At 37.4% G+C, this 20,725-nt stretch overlaps 1 protein-coding gene across 1 annotated transcript; it reads right to left on the bottom strand.

Moving 5' to 3' along the window:
- Positions 1-991: 991 nt before the first annotated feature.
- lrrc9 (leucine rich repeat containing 9) lies at positions 992-20,434 on the bottom strand. The gene is made up of 31 exons (XM_084391909.1): positions 20,216-20,434; positions 19,843-19,983; positions 19,700-19,763; positions 19,528-19,598; positions 16,386-16,568; positions 16,131-16,286; positions 15,837-16,000; positions 15,616-15,747; positions 15,356-15,535; positions 14,500-14,617; positions 14,258-14,393; positions 13,243-13,386; positions 13,030-13,154; positions 12,729-12,932; positions 12,464-12,583; positions 11,916-12,107; positions 10,439-10,564; positions 10,219-10,359; positions 9,682-9,859; positions 9,311-9,531; positions 9,021-9,143; positions 8,489-8,619; positions 8,273-8,381; positions 7,946-8,082; positions 7,188-7,324; positions 6,756-6,973; positions 3,325-3,393; positions 2,488-2,613; positions 2,267-2,399; positions 2,027-2,183; positions 992-1,944 (listed from the first exon to the last, which is right to left on the bottom strand). The coding sequence occupies exons 1-31, from the start codon at positions 20,366-20,368 to the stop codon at positions 1,896-1,898; spliced, it is 4,338 nt and encodes a 1,445-aa protein (XP_084248035.1). The 5' UTR covers positions 20,369-20,434; the 3' UTR covers positions 992-1,895.
- Between the last annotated feature and the right edge of the window lie 291 nt (positions 20,435-20,725).

Genomic DNA, 20,725 nt, shown 5'->3' with positions numbered 1-20,725 from the left:
AAATACAACAGAAGCACAGACTCACGTAGCCAATCAAGGTAGCTTAGACTTGGCCTTTTTACTCGTATCTTCATGAAACATACATCGATCATGAAAAATGGCACATCGTTATTTACAGCAGGAGCTCACGATTAAAAAGAGCCCAAACTCAATATATTCCATCAATCAGATCTAAAGATATTCCTCATGGCGTTCTAACACAGAAAATACCACAGACGCATCTAGCCAAGTATATACTCATGAAGCACTCGCGTTTGGTTTTCGCTCATAACTTCACGAAGCATGCACAGATCGTAGAAAACTGTACATCATTATTTTCAGCAGACTATCATGATTAAAAACAGCCCAAACTCAGCCTAATCCATCACTCAGATCTAAAGATATTCCTAATGGAGTTGTAACACACAAACCCCAACAGGCGCACACAGAGCCTTGAATATAGATGTAGCCTAGCACTTATGTCGCGTTTTAACTCATAACTCAATGAAGCATGCATAAATTGTGGAAAATGGCACATCATTATTTACATGAGATTGTTAAGATTAAAAAGAGCCCAAACTCACCATAATCCATCACTCAGATCTAAAGATATTCCTCATGGACTTCTAACACATGTCTCTCCCATTCACTTTCAATGGCCAACTGAAACAATGGCCCTCAATGGCCCAGTGGAACACCACAAGAGTAACTCTGTGCCATTTTGTACAAAATAAAAGTTTTTCAAAACAAAATTCCTGTTGAAATATTAGAGTAGACTAGTGTGATCAACAGTAGCCATTTTTTTCATATTTTTTTTTCATATTTCCAAATTTACTCATAAATTATTTGTTTTTTACTCAAAAAATGAGATGCCTACTCTCAGATAAATGAGGCCCATGATTAATCAGATGCAAACAGAAATATAAAACCAGTCCTAATTGAAAGAGAACAAGTTGACAAAAAGACTGAATCTAAGATTGGGTGAAAATATGGTATAATGAGTGATTTATAAGCTATTTTTTATAGGCCGGTCATTTTTGACCGGGAACACCACAAGTGTGACTATGTGCCATATTTTTTACAAAACAAAAGTTTCAAAACAAAATTCCTGGTGAAACATTAGAGTAGACTAGTGTGATCAACAATACCAATTTTCTTCAGATTTTATTTAATATTTCCAAAATTATTCAAAAATTTAAAAAAAATTACTCAAAAAATTAAATGCCTACTCTCAAATAAATGAGGCCTATGATTATTCAGATGCAAATCAAAATATAAAACCAGTCCTAATTGAAAGAGAACATGTTGACAAAAAGATTGAATCCAAGATTGGGTGAAAATATGGTATAATGAGTGATTTATAAGCTATTGTTTATAGGCCGGTCATTTTTGACCGGGAACACCACAAGTGTTATAGGGTTTTGAACACCACATGAGGGTTAAGTTAGTAGAATAAGTTGACGTACTTGCAAAGTTATAGTCAGTAGAATGTCTGTGTAAAGTGTAAGCAGATATTAAGCAGACAGTCTACAAATACTCTAATGAGTAGTTGTTGACATGTAGTTGTAGTTACTTCTAGTTAGTTTAATGTCTAACGTGGAGTATCGAAATAAAGTATACTCCCATAATAAAAAAATAAAAAAATAAAAAAAAAACCTCATAGAGAATTTCGTAGGCAAGGACTTAAAATAAAAGACACCAATTAGTGATTCGAATAGAAAACATATTTAATGCCTTTGATATTGACATAATTCCAATTAATTAAACATATTGGGAATTTAAGTCCTATTTAAAATCCTGTTCACATGCTAGAGAAGAGAAAGGTTGAGAAAAATATGTATGAGCCTCAATGAACAACAACACACAAGGCCAAAGGTGAAACATGACACACATAGTGTGTCTCTAAGGCTCTCTTGTTACAAAGGAGGAGGAGGAGGAGGTCTGGGTCCACTGTGACACAGATACCTGTGAAGAATATGAAGATTATTATACCCTTTTATCCTTCAACATCACATAATGACCCGTATATGTGTGTGTGTGTACAGACCTGGTCTCAGGATCAGCTTTAGGGAAAGTAGAGAGAACCCTGAATCCGGTCTGCTGCAGTGCTGTCATGTAGGGGCTGGAAGATCCTCTGATGTGCCTGAAGTTAATGTCACTCTGAACTCCACGCATGAGAGAGACAACTGCTCTCTGCTTCTTATCTGAAAACACACAAAAATGTATACATGGTGTGTGTGTTTGTGTTTAGCCTACACATTTGGTGTGCGTCTGTATGTATACTTACATCTGCTGGTATCGTGTGTGTCGTCCTGTTGATCAGGTATTAGTTTGTGTATTCCTGTACCTCTAAAAGGAGACGGTCTGGTTGCCAACGGTACCAAACCAGGTAACGTCATTTCAGCACCTGAACTAGAATCCTATAAACATGCGCAAAGTAATTGCCTCTATCTGCAGTATAAGTTTTATTTGATCCATTCAGTCGATCAATAGTAAATGTTGAGGTACCTGTGCTTCATTATTTAAAAGCTCTGCTCTGGTTCGTTCCTCCAGTGTGACGGTAATGCCATCCAGAACCTGCAGTGTAGACAGATACAGTACCACTGGAGGCCTGTGCAGTGATCGCCGTGCCACCTGCAAAACAAAACACACATCTGGTATGTGGTAGTGCAGAGTATGCCTAATTAAAGTCACCATGAAATCAAATTGACAGTTCTTTTTTTATGGAATATTGCAGTATTTATGATAAATGATTTATCCGTGCACATCATTATTAATTATTTAATTTGTGGGCCCTCCCTCGTAATCTTTATTCAAAATAACTTCCCCTCCCTCTTGAAGCAACATCTCTTCTCTTCTCTGATGACGGGCTTTTCGGTGAGAGGGTGGGACAACAAACCTCAACCATCCAACAATCCAATTAATTCTTAATGGACAAAATCAAGTCCCAATCCTACATTTTTTTTCTTGTTCGATATATGTCACAATAGGGAAGAAATTACTATCCTAACTTCTGTTTCATGACAACTTTAAAGGGAAGTTCTGCCATGTATGGAGGACAGAACATACTGTATTTATTCAGAACCAGAGAAGGCATGATATGTTTTATATATTGTGTGTGTGTGTGTGTGAGTGTGTGTGTGTTTGAGAGAGAGAGAGAGAGAGAGAGAGAGAGAGAGAGAGAGAGAGAGAGTGAGTGTGTGTAAGGATTTGTCTGTAATCATGGTTAGTCTGCAGTTCAGCCAAGAGCTCAGTTTGAAATCTCTTGATCTAGAGCATTGTGTGTGTGTGTGTGTGTGTGTGTGTGTGTGTGTGTGTGTGTGTGTGTGTGTGTGTCAGACTCACTGGGTTGCCCACTACAGACAGTTCTACGAGAGAAGGGAGTGCCTCCAGTTTCTCTAGTTCTAAAATATCCTGTAACACAAACAAAAGACACATTAGGTTCTTGGGATGCTTTTGATATACATATACACATTTACAACAACAAAAATTAAATTGACTATGATTTCTGAAGGATCATGTGACACTAAAGACTGGAGTAATGATGCTGTAAATTCACCTTTGCCAACACAGGAATAAATTTAATATTTGTACTATTGAGCCATTAGCAATTGCCATCAGAGAAGACTCTGATATTAAAGGTATCTCCTTAGGGAGAAAAAAGATCAATAAAATCTCTTTCTTGTGGATGATGTCTTAATCTATCTAGACTTAATCTATCGAAAACTCTGTTACCAAATTAACAGATTGGATCTCTGAATTTGGTGCCTTCTCTGGATATAAGATCAATTTAGCAAAATCAGAGGCTATGCCGTTAAACGACACTCACTCTTTGTGCTTGGAAGTCTCCTTGATGTTTATGTGGTCTCCTTCTGGGTTTACATATTAGGAATAAAGATTTCACCTAATTTGGATTGCCTTTACAAATTAAATGTTACCCCGACTATCAAATCACAGATTAATTATCTGGATAGATGGTGAAATTTACCGTTATCATTGATAGGGCGTATTCACCTTGTCGAGATGAACATACCACGTCTCTTCCAGATGCTTCCCATTTTGCTTCCTGGTAGAGCTCTGAGACAACTACACGGTTCAGATATAACTTTTATTTGGTGGAACAAAAAGGCCTAGACTTAGATTTAGCTTTCTCTCACTCCCTAGCAGATTTGGAGGTTTGGCAGCTCACTCATTTGAATTATATCAATTATCTGCTCAACTAAAATATATACTGGAATGGCATCTAGACGACCCAAACTCGACCTGGGTCAGTGCAGAAGCGGCAAGTATTGGTTCTATCCTTCTTCACAATTTACTATACATTTCATCCACAAAGTTGTCTGTTTAAATCAAAGGCGTGGAGGTTGGCTCGCAAAACAAAGGGTTATGCTACACATCTTTCGCCATTTATGTTTTAAGGTCCAGCAATTCTGGTCAGGGGTTTGTCCATTTTTTTCCTGTTCTTTATACTTAGGGTCTAAGATCTGTTTGTTGGGACTTACTCAGGAACTCCCTCATGGTTTTAAGGGCGATCGTCTCTTGCAAATATTGTTACATTCGGCCCGCAAATGTATTTTGTTACAATGAATAACTGACCCCATCGGTGGCTCAGTGGATAACTGTTGTTAAGGTCTTTATTCCTAATGAAGCCTTTTCCACCGCACTAAGACTAAGAGATAAACCCTTTAAATTCTATAGGATCTGGGGGGCCCCTTTCTAAATTAGGGGTGGAGGCGGGGTCACAGTTATTTTCAGTTAGTTTCTGTTTTCATGGACTTTTAGTTTGTTATTTTCAGTCACATGTGTTCCTTTGTTCAGTTTCCCACCACTCTTTTGTTGTCATTATAATTAATTTAATCAGCACAGGTGTTTATTATTATTTCATTCATTCGGCTTGTGCTTAAGTTCCTCCTTTTCCTCTGTTTGAGGTCTGGTCACATTTATGTTTAGTGCCATTGTTTGAACCATTTTCCTGTGGATTATTATTATTAAAGCGTGTAGAACTTTATTCATCAGTTTTGTCCTCTGTCTGTGCAAACACCTGTTATAGGCAGAGCATATACTAACCTTGGGAATTCAAAATTTAGCTTGGAAGGGGTAGAGTTAAAGTTGGGTTGGTTGTAAAAAAAAAAATTTTCATTGATTTGTTATGTATTTTGTAATTTATCCTTTACCTTCAGAGTTTGACATGTATATGAACAGACTTCCAAGTCAAGGTTAACAAATAAAGGATTCAGGCAGAGGTTTAATGTGTTTCACTTGTATGTTTGACTTGTGATGTGCTTCTTCCCTTTGTTCTTTGCTATTTATTCGTTTTGAAAATAAAAAAATTCGAAGATCATACCGACCCAAACCAATTTTTATATGTAATAAATTGTGTATATACATATATATTTCAGCTGGACTTTAGAAAATGTTAAAATAACCTATGGAAAGAAACTACCATGATACTCATCATATTTGTAAAAAAAAGTGATATTAAATTGAACATATTAGTCCATTTTGAAAAATATGTCTGAAAACATTTCGTAAGAAGTGATTAAGACACATACACTCATGTATTCAATGTGTGTACTTTTTTTTAAAATGACCTTTTACTTGATGGTTACACCACTTTATATTTTTATTAGTTGTTCATTCTAAATTAAACATGTTTTTAACTGATTTATCCTTAATTTATCCTGCATCCTTAATTTTCCCTTTGTCTTTCACCCATGAATGTTTGTCTATTAAAAGTATTAAAATGGTGGATATATCAGTGCTTTTTTATCTAAAATATTTCCAAACAAAATGTTTTTGTCATGTTAATCATATAAAGAGGAGACTGAACAATGGATTTAGGAAATGGGCAGGACACAAGCAACATCAAATTAAAGATTTTTGTTAACATGCCATGTCAGAGATAAAGAAATGGGGAGGTGAATAAAAGATCAGTGAGTCTCAAGAACACACACAAACAAACCTACACACACCTCTGACCTTCAATCAATGTAAATACTGCTTAATTGTCCCCTAGGGCCGCTGTGCTGGTGCAGTAATAATGGCTGTCTGTAATTACTCTATATTCAGGGGCAGGCGAAAGGCAGAGCTCTCGCAGGGCCTAACAGCACTAATACAAACACACTAAGTGACTGAATTACTGTAATTTAGTAATTACAGTAAAACTGCAGCCACACACATACAGATAGATGGGAATGGAGAGGTGAATAATAAGCACTCAAACCTACACACACATTCTCAGTGGGGTTGAGAGTAACAGTGTTCCTACGTTTCTTGGTAGATAGATGAAATGATGTGTAACACAGATCTACGATACTTAAATATATCCTGCTAATACAATACATTATACCTATCATAAGATTAACTATATCTGACAGGGATTCCTGTCTAACTAATGAATGTCAACTAAACCACTTCTATTTATTTTATCTAGAAAGATGCCATGACTTTTGGTGGTTAGCACGGTTTTTACAAATGGTGAAATTATAAACAAAAGGGATAGTTTCCAGCTTTTTCCAGCATAATATGGTCTGTTTCACACAAGAAGTCACAGTTTTTGTCATTTGTGGAGCATTACAGTCACAGCTGTAACTTTGTGTAGATGTTTATTGTATATCTGTATTATATACGTGTTTATTGTGCATTTTGAGAAGATGTTTTTTGTGTACATGTATATTATGTACATGTTTATTGAGTATTTTGTGTAGATGTTTATTGTGTATCTGTATTATATGCACGTGTTTATTGTGTATTTTGAGAAGATGTTTATTGTGTACCTGTATTTTGTTCATGTCTAAGAACAGCCTCCGGAGCCCTTTGAGAGGGTGCAGGTGGTTCAGTTCACGAATGCGATTCTCTGCCAGGTGCAAATCCAGCAGAACTCCCTGTTCACTGAATGAGTTCTCACTCAAAGATTTAATTCGATTTCGATCCAGAACCAACTCACGTAGTCTTCGCAAACCATCCAATCCATCCACCTGACTGATATCATTCCCTTAGAGAAAGAGAGAAGATACATACATAGATATAAAAAATACACATACCCTACCGTTCCGAAGTTTGGAGACGGAAATATTAAGTCTCCTATGCTTACCAAGGCTGCATTTATTTGATAAAAAACACAGTAAAACGGTATATTGTGAAATATTATCACAATTTAACTTTTCTATTTTAACTTTACAGTCTTTACTAGATAGAAAGACAGATACCTTGTAGGAACAGTGCTCTGAGGTTAGTCAGTCGGCTGATCTGAAGATTGATCAGGCTGGATATGCCATTATGACCTAAATGCAAAACCTCTAAACTGGACATCAGAGGCTCCAGATTATCACCAGTTAATCCCTCCCTACAAACACAGAGAAAGAAGAAAGGAGTGAGACATTTCAAAAGGAAGTGAGAAAACGCAGTGTAGAAGTGTGTGTTGTCGAGAAAAGTACAACAGCTACACACTGCATCAATACGGTATGTAGTCAGAGGCCCATTACCGTGTCCCCTCAGATTTTTGTGTCAAATGGATATTGAATGCAGCTTCCAAAAGACAAAAATTGATACAATCAGGGGCGGTTCTAGACCGTTTTTAGTTTTGCTTTGTTACTGTTACCGTTACTGTTTGTCATCTGAACCCCCCCTAAAACTATAATCACCTATCTGAAAGATTGGGCCAGTATTACTTCAAGAAAGTTTATAATTTTCACATGGTTTTAAGACTTTTTAGTTTGAACATTCAAGTGATTTAAGTGATTTAAGCCATTCAAGCGCAAGACGCCTTGAAAGTAACTTCATTGGGTACTCGCGTGCTGTTATAGATCGTTTCTCTCACAGAAAGACAGCATGAATGAGCCTGGATGAATTTAGCTACACGTTTCACTGCTGTCTGAGAATCTTTTATTAAATGTAATTGTGACGCTCTCTAGTGGTTAGACAAGAAACTACAGTATATAACCCTAATATTTTTACGATTGAGTACCTGCTGGGCCTGCTGTTCTGCTGCCCATATCCACTGGAACTGACTTTATGATGGAGAATCTGCTTGTTGCTCATGTAACTCTGAACTTTTTGACGTGGCAGAATTGACTCAATGTGGTTATAGTTCAGAGACAACACCTGCAGAGACCACATACACAAAAAATCAACATGCATGTATATGTAATAACATTAGATACTAACAGACACTGTGCATCTATGTACAGTACATAGATGCACAGTGTCTGTTAGTATCTAATGTTATTATACTATACTAGATGAAGACAGACATAAGTGTAGTAATTCATCTCTGTCCTAAACACAAACATACCTTAATGTTGGGCAGGAAGATCAGACCGCTGAATGAGGTGAGGTTATTGCCGTCTAGATTAATACTGCGTAAATTAACGAACAAATCAGTGGGAACGAGATCCACCATCCTAAAACACACAGAAAAACAGAAAACATAAAGAGTGAATAAAAAAATCCAGTTTTGTTATGTTGGTGTAATTCTGACTGAAGCATTATAGTGAGAGTTGAAGTGAACCTGACTGAGCTGGACAGCAGGTTGAGCTCTGACAGTTCCCTGTAGTTAGTATGGCCCAGCTTCTCGGCCACCATATCTGCATTGAGTCGCCCTTCAAACACGTCTTTAGCAGTTTCTGATTCACACGTTTCCTACACAGATGGACACGTTTGCATTTGAAAAACTTACACTACTGCTTAAAAGTTTGGGGTCAATATTCAGAATTCAGCTTTACCATCACAGGAATAAACTACACTATAAACATATTAATTGTAGTAATATTACACAATGTTACTGTTTTATTGTATTTTTGATCAAATAAATGTCATTCCTCATATCAGTCTCTGTCCCTTTTAACTTTCATTGTATGGAAAATAGCAGCTCAGACATTCTGCAAAATGTTTCATTTAGAAAATCACACGAGTTTGGACTAAGATGAGATGGTTGACAGTAAATGATGACAGAATATTCTTTTTTTGGGGGTGAACTGTTCCTTAGTGTACATACTTATGAAAACAAACTCTATACATACAGAAGCATCACATATATTTACCACGGCTACTCCATCCAGGGCTTTGAGTGATGGCAGATGGAAAACCATGTATATCCTGTAGTTCTCCAGTTTGCTCACTAGGGGATTCCCATACAGATCCAGAATAATTAAACTAGACAGTGCCTGAAAGAAACAGACATTGCATCACCACCACACTTTCACTCTATTTCCTTCAACATTCCCCCAACTACAGCACATCACACTGTTGATAGATTCTCATCACCAGGTGTTTTGAATGTATGCTTTGAAAAATTCATTAATTAGACAAAATGATATTAAAATCTCCTGACCTTTAAGTGGTATATGTCTCGGGTGGTGCTGATGTCATTGTTGCCGACATACAGCTCAAATAAGGATCGTGACCTTTGGAGTCCATTTAGAGAAGAGATGATGTTGTTCTCAACAGACAGGAAGTGAAGGTTGGGTAGCCGGTCTAACACATCCCCGTCTAAACACTGTAGGTGGTTGCAGTTAATGCTCAGACGTGTCAGACGATGCATTGCAGACAAACCTGCAAACACACAAGAGCAGCTATGAACACAGAAAAAAAAAAAAGAGTATGGTGAAGTTATTATGGTTATATTACACAGCTTTGTCCCTGGTATTATATACAGAAATTATACAGTAAAAGACAGAGAGAGAGAGAGAGAGAGAGCAGTACCTTCAAGTCTACTGATACTGTTGTTGTTAAGGGAAAGTTCCTCCAGTAGTAGGCAGTGTTCCAATCCCTCAATTCGGGTTAATACATTATTGTCAAAAGAAGCCCAGCGTAGATTCACCAGCCGGTCTAAATTACTGATCCGGGTCAACCGCTGACCATCAAGATTCAGCGCTGTGATCTGATGCCAAAGGGCAAAAAGTTAAAGTGATGGTTCACCCAAACATTCTGTCATCATTTACTCACCCTCATGTCATCTTGAACTCATATGACTTTCTTTCTTCTGCTGAACAAAAAGGAAGATGTCTAGAGTGCTTATTTCCACATAATGGAAATAAATGGGAAGTGGGGCTATTTAGCACCAAAAATGATAAAAAGGAAGAAAAAACACAAAAGTAGTGCATTGAACAAAGTCGTACAGGTTTGGTATGATATGTGGGTGGGTAAATGTGACAGAAGTTTCAGTTTTGGTTGAATTAACCCTTTTAAAAGTGTGTATGTGAGAGAGAGGATGAGAGAATCTGAGTTTATATGTCATACTTTGGAGGTCCAGCCTGACTCAAGCTCTTGCGAGAGTTTCCATGGAGACGGGTTGATCTGTGTGAGCAGGTGTGCTGTAGAGAGCAAACTCAGACTGCGGGGACGTTCACTGTCAGTCCGAGAGTGGGTCATCAGAGATGCCTGCTCACACACACACACGTTCCAGAACAAATGTAGACACAGATTTTAACATAAAGTATAATGTCCAGTATATACATACTTGGTTGATTCTAGATCGGGCAACCACTTGTACAGCAGTAGCCGCTTCTTCCTCCATCACTAAAACATCATCCAAATGAGTGAGAGTCTTTAGCCGGCCGAGAACCACCATACGCACACACTCATTCTGCAACACACAAATGAAATGTATTTATATTCACATTTAAATATAAACATAAATTAAATATTCATACCACGTCAGCAGGACCAACTTGGTTGGTGATTACAATGGTGAATTGTGGGTGTGTATCCCATTCAGATGTTTGCAGTATTTTATTTATGTTTTTGAAAGATGTCTATTATGCTCACCAATGCTGCAGGACGAACAATAATATTGTCAAATATGGTTAAAATGTAAAATAACTACTCTATTTTAACATATTTTTAAATGTAGTTTATTCCTGTGATTCCTGTGAGCCATTACTTCAGTCTTCTGTGTCACATGATCCTTCAGAAATCTAATATGCTGATTTGGTGCTCAAGAAACATTTTTTATTATAATTTTTGTGGAAACTGTGATGATTTTTTGCAGGCTTCTTTGATGAATAGAAAGCTCAAACTAACAGCAGTTAGTAATAGAAATCTTTTGTAACATTATGACTTTACTGTCACTTTTGATCAGTTTAAAGGAGAACTCCGGTCAATTTTAACATTGAGCTCATTTTTTTGTACATTTGGAGTGCTGTCAGTACAGAGAACAACAACAAAAATCGGTGTTGCCTACAACGTGTTATCCTCTTTTTAAAATTTGCACCCTGTTGACTTCAATGGGGCAAGTTTTAAACCTGCTTTTAGGCTCTTAACATCCTTGATGTGTCATTACAAGTGCACAGATCATGTGAGTGATTCCTTCGGAGTGAACGCGGGTGAATCTGACTAGTTCAGCCAGCGCACATACCTGTATTTACATCCTGTTTTCGGTCAAAGTCCACAGTAGTCGATTGTCGAGATCGCGCGCGTGAACTCGACAATCGACTACTGTGGACTTCGACCCAAAACAGGATGTAAATACAGGTATGTGCGCTGGCTGAATAAACATCATTTTTTATATATTTCTTTCACATCTACTGCAGTCAGATTCACCCGCGTTCACTCCGAAGGAATCACTCACATGACCTGTGCACTTGTAATGACACATCAAGGATGTTAACAGGCTAAAAGCAGGTTTAAAACTTGCCCCATTGAAGTCAACAGGGTGCAAATTTTAAAAAGAGAATAACACGTTGTAGGCAACACCGATTTTTGTCGTTGTTCTCTGTACTGACAGCACTCCAAATGTACAAAAAAATGAGCTCAATGTTAAAATTGACCGGAGTTCTCCTTTAATACATCCATGCTCAATAAAAGTATTAATTTTGATTAACTTTTTTTTTTTGAACGGTAGTGTATGTATAGCCATGGTCAATCTTCATTTGATCTTGATGCTTCACGTTTTTTACTGCCTAATATGAAGATCACTCATGTAAAGTGACTTATACCCTGTGCCAAGGATTGTGCCGTGTGTCCAGTCGAAGCAGGGCCGGGGCGTGGTTACGCAAAACGTTCATGTCATCTCTGACTCGGGTCAACAGATTCCAGCGAAGATCCAGTTCTATGAGCCGACCAAGTCCACGCAGTCCCTCCAGAGAGGAAATATGGTTAAAACTAACATCCAGAAACTCCAGATTTGGCTAAAGGATTGAGAGAAAGGCAGAGGGACAATGAAAGTCAAAACTCTCTCTGCTTCATATTCTGTGAGAAAAAAAAAAATAGCACAAGACTTAATATTATTGATTTAATTGGTTATAACATGAAAAGAGTTTTTTTTTTTTTAATGACAGGTGATTAAAAAATATGGCTTAAGGTATGGTCACATTTACCATTGTTTGGCAAATTTTTGCAGGTCATTTCAATAGAAATCCAAGCTATAAGGAATTTCACATGAGGGCGGAAGGTTTGCCATCAATTTCAGTAGATCATTCTGCTTGGTTTAGTGATAATGTCATGTTTAGAAAAAGCTTATGAATTAATAGGATGATCTCATCACCATGTGTGAAATATCGTTCAGATGAGTGAACTCGTTGAAGCTAAGGGTCAGGTGCTTCAGAGCCGTGAGTCGGGAAATCTCAGGCAGTTTATTCAGACTGTTGCCATGAAGATTCAGCACCTGTATGTCAAAAAGAAAAAAAAAAGACTAAACTGTCAGGATCCACCACTGGTCATTGAATGAAGTCTTATGATAGACTTCACTAACTGACCTACTCATGCTACAAACACATGGGTTTATGTGTGTTAGGTATTGTAAATCTCACTGTGATCTGACTGAGGATGTTTGCTCTGGCCACTCTCAGTATAGATTTTTCTTCTAGGCTGAGCATTTTAGGATTTGGCTTCAGGATGGGTTCCATATTTAATGCCTCCTCATCCCGGTCCATCTCAGGACAGGACACAGATGCAGCATCAGCAGAGGATGTATCAGAACTGGATTGGGAGTCTAGAGAGGGCTGGGTTGTGTCCTAGAGAAAGATGCCATAATATAAAGATGGATTGATTACTGAATAATGCATTCTGAAGGACATAATGGTGGATGTCGTGTTACTATAACACATATACCTGTGATACGTATTCAAAGTCCACAAGGTACTCTGGCATTACCAATTCATGGTCAAAAATGTACCACAGTCTCTGCTGCTGTCTACAGTCGCAGCTGTCTGGCAGGCTGGAGGGACACAGCACGTCTGATGAACAAAAACACACACATTGCTGCTTTGAACTCCGCTGCCCTGAAGACACTTTTCTCTGACGGGTACACACACTCCAACTCACCTGTTTGTGCAGTTTGCTTTTGCTGTTTAGAGCTGATACTGTGATAGACAGAGTTTGCTTTGGGGTAATGATAGCAATCTATTGGGAGACCCTCCTTCACTGCAGCACTGCGGCCCAGGAACACTTTCGAAATTATTAACTGACCTACAAACATATAAATATGCACAAAAGCAAACACATTTAAATATCAGTGACATTATTGAGTTATTCATCATCTATGTACACTACCGACCGTTGAAAAGTTTGGGGTCAGTGCGATTTTTTTTAGAGTAATTAATCATTTTTTATGCAAGATCATGTTAAACTGATCAGTTTATAGTGTTACAAAAGATATCAGTTTATTCAAATGCTGTTCTTTTTGAGCTTTCTATTCCTCAAAGAATAAAAAAACCAAGTATCATGGTTTCCACAACAATATTAAGCTGAACAACTGTTTTCAACATTGATAATAATAAGAAATGTTTATTGAGCACCAAACCAGCATATTAGAATGATTTCTGAAGACTGGTACCCTGGTAATCCAGAGTTCTCACAAGTTGAATTTGTTCAGCGAGTTTACTCTGGCGTCGAGTAATGATGCTCATTAAATATGCCCTTGTAGGCATAAATCTTTTAGATTTAGGTCTGGATTTCCAGGCTAGAAGACTGGAGTAATGATGCTGGAAATTCAGCTTTGCCAACATAGGAATCCATTACATTTTAAAATATATTAAAGTAGAAAACAGTTATTCTAAATTGTAATAATATTTGAGGCAGAAGAGACTTCTTTAGAAAACATTAAAAAAATCTTACCAACCCCAAACTTTTTATAGTGTATAGAATTTACTATTGAATTATAAATTAATTGTATTGTATCATTTTTGTGCCACTAGAATTTTTTTTCATTGGCCTGACTGGATTGTGTTCGGGACAAGAGCAACCTGCTTGTCCAAATAAGGGATACAGTCATTATTTTTGTATTATTGTTTGGTGCCACTAGTAGTGCAGAAACGAGTGGTTGTGAGTGAATCCAGACCATGTCTGTAGGGAAGAGGGTCTGCAGGGCTTCTTTCCGATGTTGAGCAGCCCTTCCTCTGCATGAATGTCATTCTCAGTCGATCAGACACACTCACACTGTTAGAGAGAGGGACGGCTCTCTCTCTGCCTAATGCCTGAAGGCAAGACACACACATCCATGTTCAAGGTGGGCGCATTTAAAAACAATTCAAACATCAGAAACTCATAACCACTCCTCACTGAGCTTTATGGGTTTTGCACCTTATATGCATCAGCAGTTTTAAAACCATTTTCTGGGATTTGTAGAATCTCGTCACTTTCACAGGAATGTTCTGGATCGGGCACGTAGAACAGATACTCCATGCTGCATTTATAGTTCCTGTCACACACACATACACAAATGATAACTCAGATAATGATAAATAATGATATGTACAGATAATGATATGTACAAATGATAAATACAGATAATCTCTTCCACAGACATTGTGAATCATATCTCATGAAATTAAAATTCGATATGAATATGGATTAATCAGTTTTTTTTATTCATGAATGTAAAAGTAAGACAACATTTTAGGACAATAAAAAAATCATAAATCATACACGTGTGTGTGTATATATATTTGTACTTATATACTTGTACTATGTACTTTATATATATATATATATATATATATATTTAAACTGTATATATATAAATTGACATTTTTTATATTCATTCTGAAAATTAGGGACAAATTATTACATGAAAATGGGCTGTGCTTAATTGTGATAACAACAATGTGATTTTGATAAAAACAATGTGACAATGCAAAAAAATCTCAAGGGCCCTAAAAATATTTGGGCCAAATATGCACATGTTCTTGATGGATTTTGTGACAGCTGTACACATTTATTATTGATGCATACTGAACAAAAAAATGGCATAAGACAAAGTTCTAATCTGACTTAGCTGTGTGATATGAAACCTCTGGGAGTCTGGGAGTTTTACATGTAAGTCAGACTGCCTCTTCCAATCTAAGTGGGTGTTTTTGGCCAAAAAAAGATACAAAGTGGAGGAGATTTTAAATTGTAAAAAGTCAGGATCTGTAAAACTAGCATCTGACTGACTCACTGTGAGAAGGGTGAAGATTCCTGTCTGCAAAGGAGAGACTGCACTTTGTCCTGGAAGCGTTGCCGCAGGGCACGGTTATGAATACGGATAATTTGATTGATCTTAATGCCAGTGATGTGCTGAGGTTTATAATCCCACACACAGAAACGAGATAGCAAAAGATCGTAACAGGATGTGAACCTGAGAGAGGAAGCAGAAAACAGTACAGATCAGTAATCCTGCATGTTGTGTATTTATACAACAGATCTTGTATACAGTACCAAGGTTCGCTGCTGTTTCCTTCCTCAAAGCGAATGTTCCCCACTGTTTCCAGCTCCAACAGCAGGAAGTGCATCATCATCTCCTTTCTATCTGAGGCCACAGCTACATCACGCTGGTGACATGACACTATCCTGAGAAAACAAAACAAAACACAGACAATGCAAAACCTAAAAATAATCATGCACACAATAATCATACTTATAGAAAGATGGACACTCACTCCTCCAAACGCCCTTCCCAGAATTTCAGTCGGTCTTTAAGAGCATCCAGCTTGTGCTGCAGTCTCTGCTCATGACTATGGTCATGATGAAGGTCAGAGGTCAAGTCTTCAGGTTCTTCTGACCTCTTCCCAGCACACTGAACAAGGCACAGCTCACACTCTAGCTGCTCAAAGAGGGTAAGTGTCATTTAACATATAGTTTGGGGACAAATTTGTGCCCAGAAGTTGAATATGGATTTGAGGATGTCTTAATTTAGAATTTTCAGCCCCTGTCTGCATACTGTATATACTCACATTTCTGAGCATGCGTGCTAGCACTCGTATTCTCTCCTCTGGTAGTTGTATCTGGTCTCTCCTCTGCTGCCTGAGCTTGGCTTTGAGATCATCAAACTGTCTTTGTGCATAACGTACCCGCATGGTGTAATACATAATTTTCTTCATGACTGTAGACTGATGCACAATCACACGTTCCCATAATTCTCATCTCTTTGGTCAACCCGAAACAAAAAAATATACATTTTCAGATGCACGAAATACAAATTCTCTTACCTCTGCAAAGTCTTTGAGATGTTTACTGGATATGTCATATGTGTCCAGGCACTGCAGGTGTGGCATGTGATATATGACATGTATGTAGTAATTATAGAGCAGACACAGCGGGTTTGGAATAGACTGAGGGTCCTTCAGACTCAGGTGTCTCAGTCGTTGCAGCCGAGACAGATGGGTCAGTTCCTATAAGGAAAACAATAATTGTACAAATTTCACATTGTAACGGTCACGAGCTGGAGTGCCCTTGAGAGCCACCAGAGGGCACTCCACATAAGACTATTATCACTCACAAACTACATTTCCCATAACTCACTGCCCGGACTCATCATCACTTATCACTGATCACATTCACCTGTACCTCATTCACTGATTACATTCACCTGTGTCTCATTATCTGGTTAGTCTCAGTCTATTTATACCATGTTCATTCATTCACTCACCGCGAAGTCTTGTTTAAGTGTTACACTGCAATTCCGAGCATTTTCCCTGGTTTCTTGCATTTGGGTTTATTTGGATTTCTTGCATTTGGGTTTATTTGGATTTCTTGCATTTGGGTTTATTTGGATTTCTTGCATTTGGGTTTATTTGGATTTCTTGCATTTGGGTTTATTTGGATTTCTTGCATTTGGGTTTATTTGGATTTCTTGCATTTGGGTTTATTTGGATTTCTTGCATTTGGGTTTATTTGGATTTCTTGCATTTGGGTTTATTTGGATTTCTTGCATTTCGGTTTATTTGGATTTCTTGCATTTCGGTTTATTTGGATTTCTTGCATTTCGGTTTATTTGGATTTCTTGCATTTCGGTTTATTTGGATTTCTTGCATTTTGGTTTATTTGGATTTCTTGCATTTTGGTTTATTTGGATTTCTTGCATTTTGGTTTATTTGGATTTCTTGCATTTTGGTTTATTTGGATTTCTTGCATTTTGGTTTATTTGGATTTCTTGCCTTGTTCCCTGGATTACTCTTTTGCCTCTGGTCCCTGCCTGTTTTGTTTGTTTGTTGGTTTGTTTGGACTGCCTACCTGTGTTTTGACCTTTTGCCTGTACACTGGATTACGCCTCTGGATTACCCACAATAAAGCTGCGTTTGGATCTTAACCCTCGTGTCCCGGAGCAGTTTCGTAACACACATACTATGTGTTTCTTTCAGGGATCAGGACTATTAATAAAAAATATTTTTGTAAATTAACAACTGACATTCTACAATACTTCTACATATATTTTTTACTTATGTTTAGTTGTTAAGCATCACTATTATTACTCATACTTAAGGTATATTTGTTTACACTATGGGCGTAAATGATATCTTTAAGCGTGATCCAACGTGTGATTTTTACCTGGTGGATGATAAATAAGCTGAAAAAAAAACCTAGAAGCTTATGGTGAACGTGTACAACATGTATCAACATCTTTGTTGATCCTGGAAGGAGAGACCTGAGCTGTATTTAGGGACCAGAACGCCTTTATAGAGTCTTGGCATTTTTGATTTGGGGAAGTAAGAAACCATCTAACAACCACCCGAACAACTTAGCAATCCGTATAGCAATGTCCTAAATATCCTTCAGAATATCTTTGTAACTGGCAACCACCCAAAACACTGTAGCATCATATTTTGCATGAATGTATAAATGCTGTTTGTTATTGTTATTTTGGTATTAATATTTCAGAAATATTAGGAAACAACTTTCGCCTACACAAATTAAACATTTTGCTTCACGTTGGACATTAAATGGAAGTGCATTAGTTTCCCATTAGAGAAAAAAGCCTCAAATGAGCCTGAAGACAGTTCACCTGAACAATGAACCCACAGATGAACGGCACAAAAAGCACCATACAAACACTTTTCGGCTTGTGTCATGATTCTGTGTGTGTTAGACAGAAAGAGCTGTGAAGAACCGTCAGACATACAGAGAAGCTTTCAATCACGACTCGCACAAAAAAAAAAAACAAAGGCTCCCATTTAGAGATGCACACCCCGTTCAGACTCCACACCATTTGAAAATCAAATGATTTATATGTTATTGAAAAAGTGCCTCTTTTTCCTCTCGTAAAGGAGAGACAGAGGAAAACTGCTTGGGCAGAGATGTCACATTACAATAATGATGTGAACTGAAAAGCAAAAGCTTGAATCTTGTCATTCCTGAAATGATCAGGCCTTTCAAGGGTAGATGAGAAAGTAAGGAGTATGCACATAAATAACAGTAATCAGATCTATAGTGAGCAGGAGAGGGAGGATGCAATAATGGCCTGCAGGCCTGCAGTAATAACGGTGCGAAGGCCAGGAGGAAATTATTACTCTGTAATCTCCGACACAAACAAACAAAAAACACAAAATGGGCTCTACACAAAGAGCATTCAAAAACCTGATAAGATAAAACTTATTATAGAAAGTGTGAGTGGTACTTGCCCATGGAAAACTCGCTGCCAGAATGTGTATTTTGTAAACCATGGAAAAGTCATAAGTTGGATTTCTTGGAAAGATAATAGATACACTTCTCCTCAGCAAGCCACATGATTACAGGTATCATTAATATTTGCAGCCAAACCAAAGTTTATGATTAATTGTTAAACTACATTTTCTGAGATTTTAATAGAGTTATGTGTGTTTAACATGAAAGAAGACAATGTGACTATCCGTTCATTTTAATTGTAGGAGAAAACTAGTTAATTGTAAGCTTTTATTTTCATCTTCTGGGTTTAAATTCGTTTTCCTGTCAATGTCAGAGGATGTGACGTTTTCTTGTACCATAGTACATCGATGTCTCATTATTATTGATGAGACTGCATGTTCATTATCCTATGAGAGGATGCATCGCTTGCATATCCATCAAGCGATTCATAAAGTCACTTTCATACCAAGCAGCTTTCTGTTGGTTAGCATGGGGAATCTTCGTGGGGAATCTGAACATGAGCGAAATCTGGAAACTTCCAATCTTATTCCTATTGAAATGAATGAATTTTGCCTGCAAAACTTCGCCAAGCAACAGAACATGCGACCGCACCTTTAGGGTTAAGGATATTAAAAATGTAAGTATGAGCAATAATAGTAGGGTTGCATGAGTAGCAAAGGTTAGCAAATACAATTGATTATGATACAGTTCATTAAAATGGCAGGTTGAATAATGTTATGTTTCTCATACCTTGAAGGAACGTATTTTGTTCCCTGAGAGGTTAAGATTTTGGAGATTGATGTTAGGATCCAGGCTATGACCTCAGAGATAAAAATGTTAAATATTATAATAATATAATAAACATTTATAATAAATATAAATGCTACAATTGCCAAAATGTGGTGTTTTACAATGAACCTACCAAGAGTCTCAATAGCATTATCAGCAAGGTTCAACTCCTCAAGGTTTACAAGTGAATTCAGTCCCTTTAAATCAAGGTGTAAAACACAAATATTATACTTTGAAATTCTATTTACAGTATCTCCACACATAAACATAGGCTACCTGTATGTCAGAGATCTGGTTTTTATTAAGCCACAGAACATGAAGGTCAACCAACATCTCTAGATTTGTGATCTGCTTGATGTTGTTGTCATACAGAAATAACTTCAGCAGATGCACACAGTTATGTAGGCCTGAGATTTCCTACAACACACAAACAATAACAGATAAGTCAAATTAAACTAAATTCATTTGCTCATTTTCATCTTAATTAGAGTAAATCAATCAAATAAAGCATATGAAATTAACCATGTTGACAAAATTGCATAAAAAGCCAAAAAACATTTTGTGATGATTACACTGAAATCTAAATGACACACCATAAACCATTTCCAGAAATATTATTACAATATTCCAAATATTTTCAGTAACTTACAGTGAGTTTGCACTCCACTACCCATAATTCGCTGAGGAGTGGACAAAACTCCAGGTCCTGGATTGAGCTGATGCTTTGGCCGACAATAGTGAGTCTGGACAGTCTGGGGAAGAGAGAGAGTCCCACCATGCGCGGGAACCCCGAGAAAAACATCTCCAGAACCTGTTCACCACTCCCCTCCTGACAGACCCTCTCATGGCAGAGTCCATTAGACACACACTGAGGAAATAAACAGAGAACAAACCCGGGTAAAACCTCAGCGCAGACCAGCACATGTGGCTTATATTAGAAAACAAAACCTTGAGAGCAAATTGCACATAAAGTTCCTACAATTGAAGCTAATATTGATTAATCAAACTTTAGACAACCTACTAAATGCAAGTAGCCTAAATTAAGCATCACACTTAAAAAAAAAAATACAACTCACCAGGTCTTTTATAATTTCTTCATCTCCAGCTAGACTCTGCTTTTCATTCTGTGTCATGATCTCCTTAAAAACAGTATTTTTCA

Source organism: Rutilus rutilus (assembly GCF_951802725.1).
Source record: "Rutilus rutilus genome assembly, chromosome: 20".
Classification (NCBI taxonomy): Eukaryota; Metazoa; Chordata; class Actinopteri; order Cypriniformes; family Leuciscidae; genus Rutilus; species Rutilus rutilus.
Note: the sequence above shows the minus strand (reverse complement) of the source record. Positions and strands in the feature narration are given on the sequence as shown.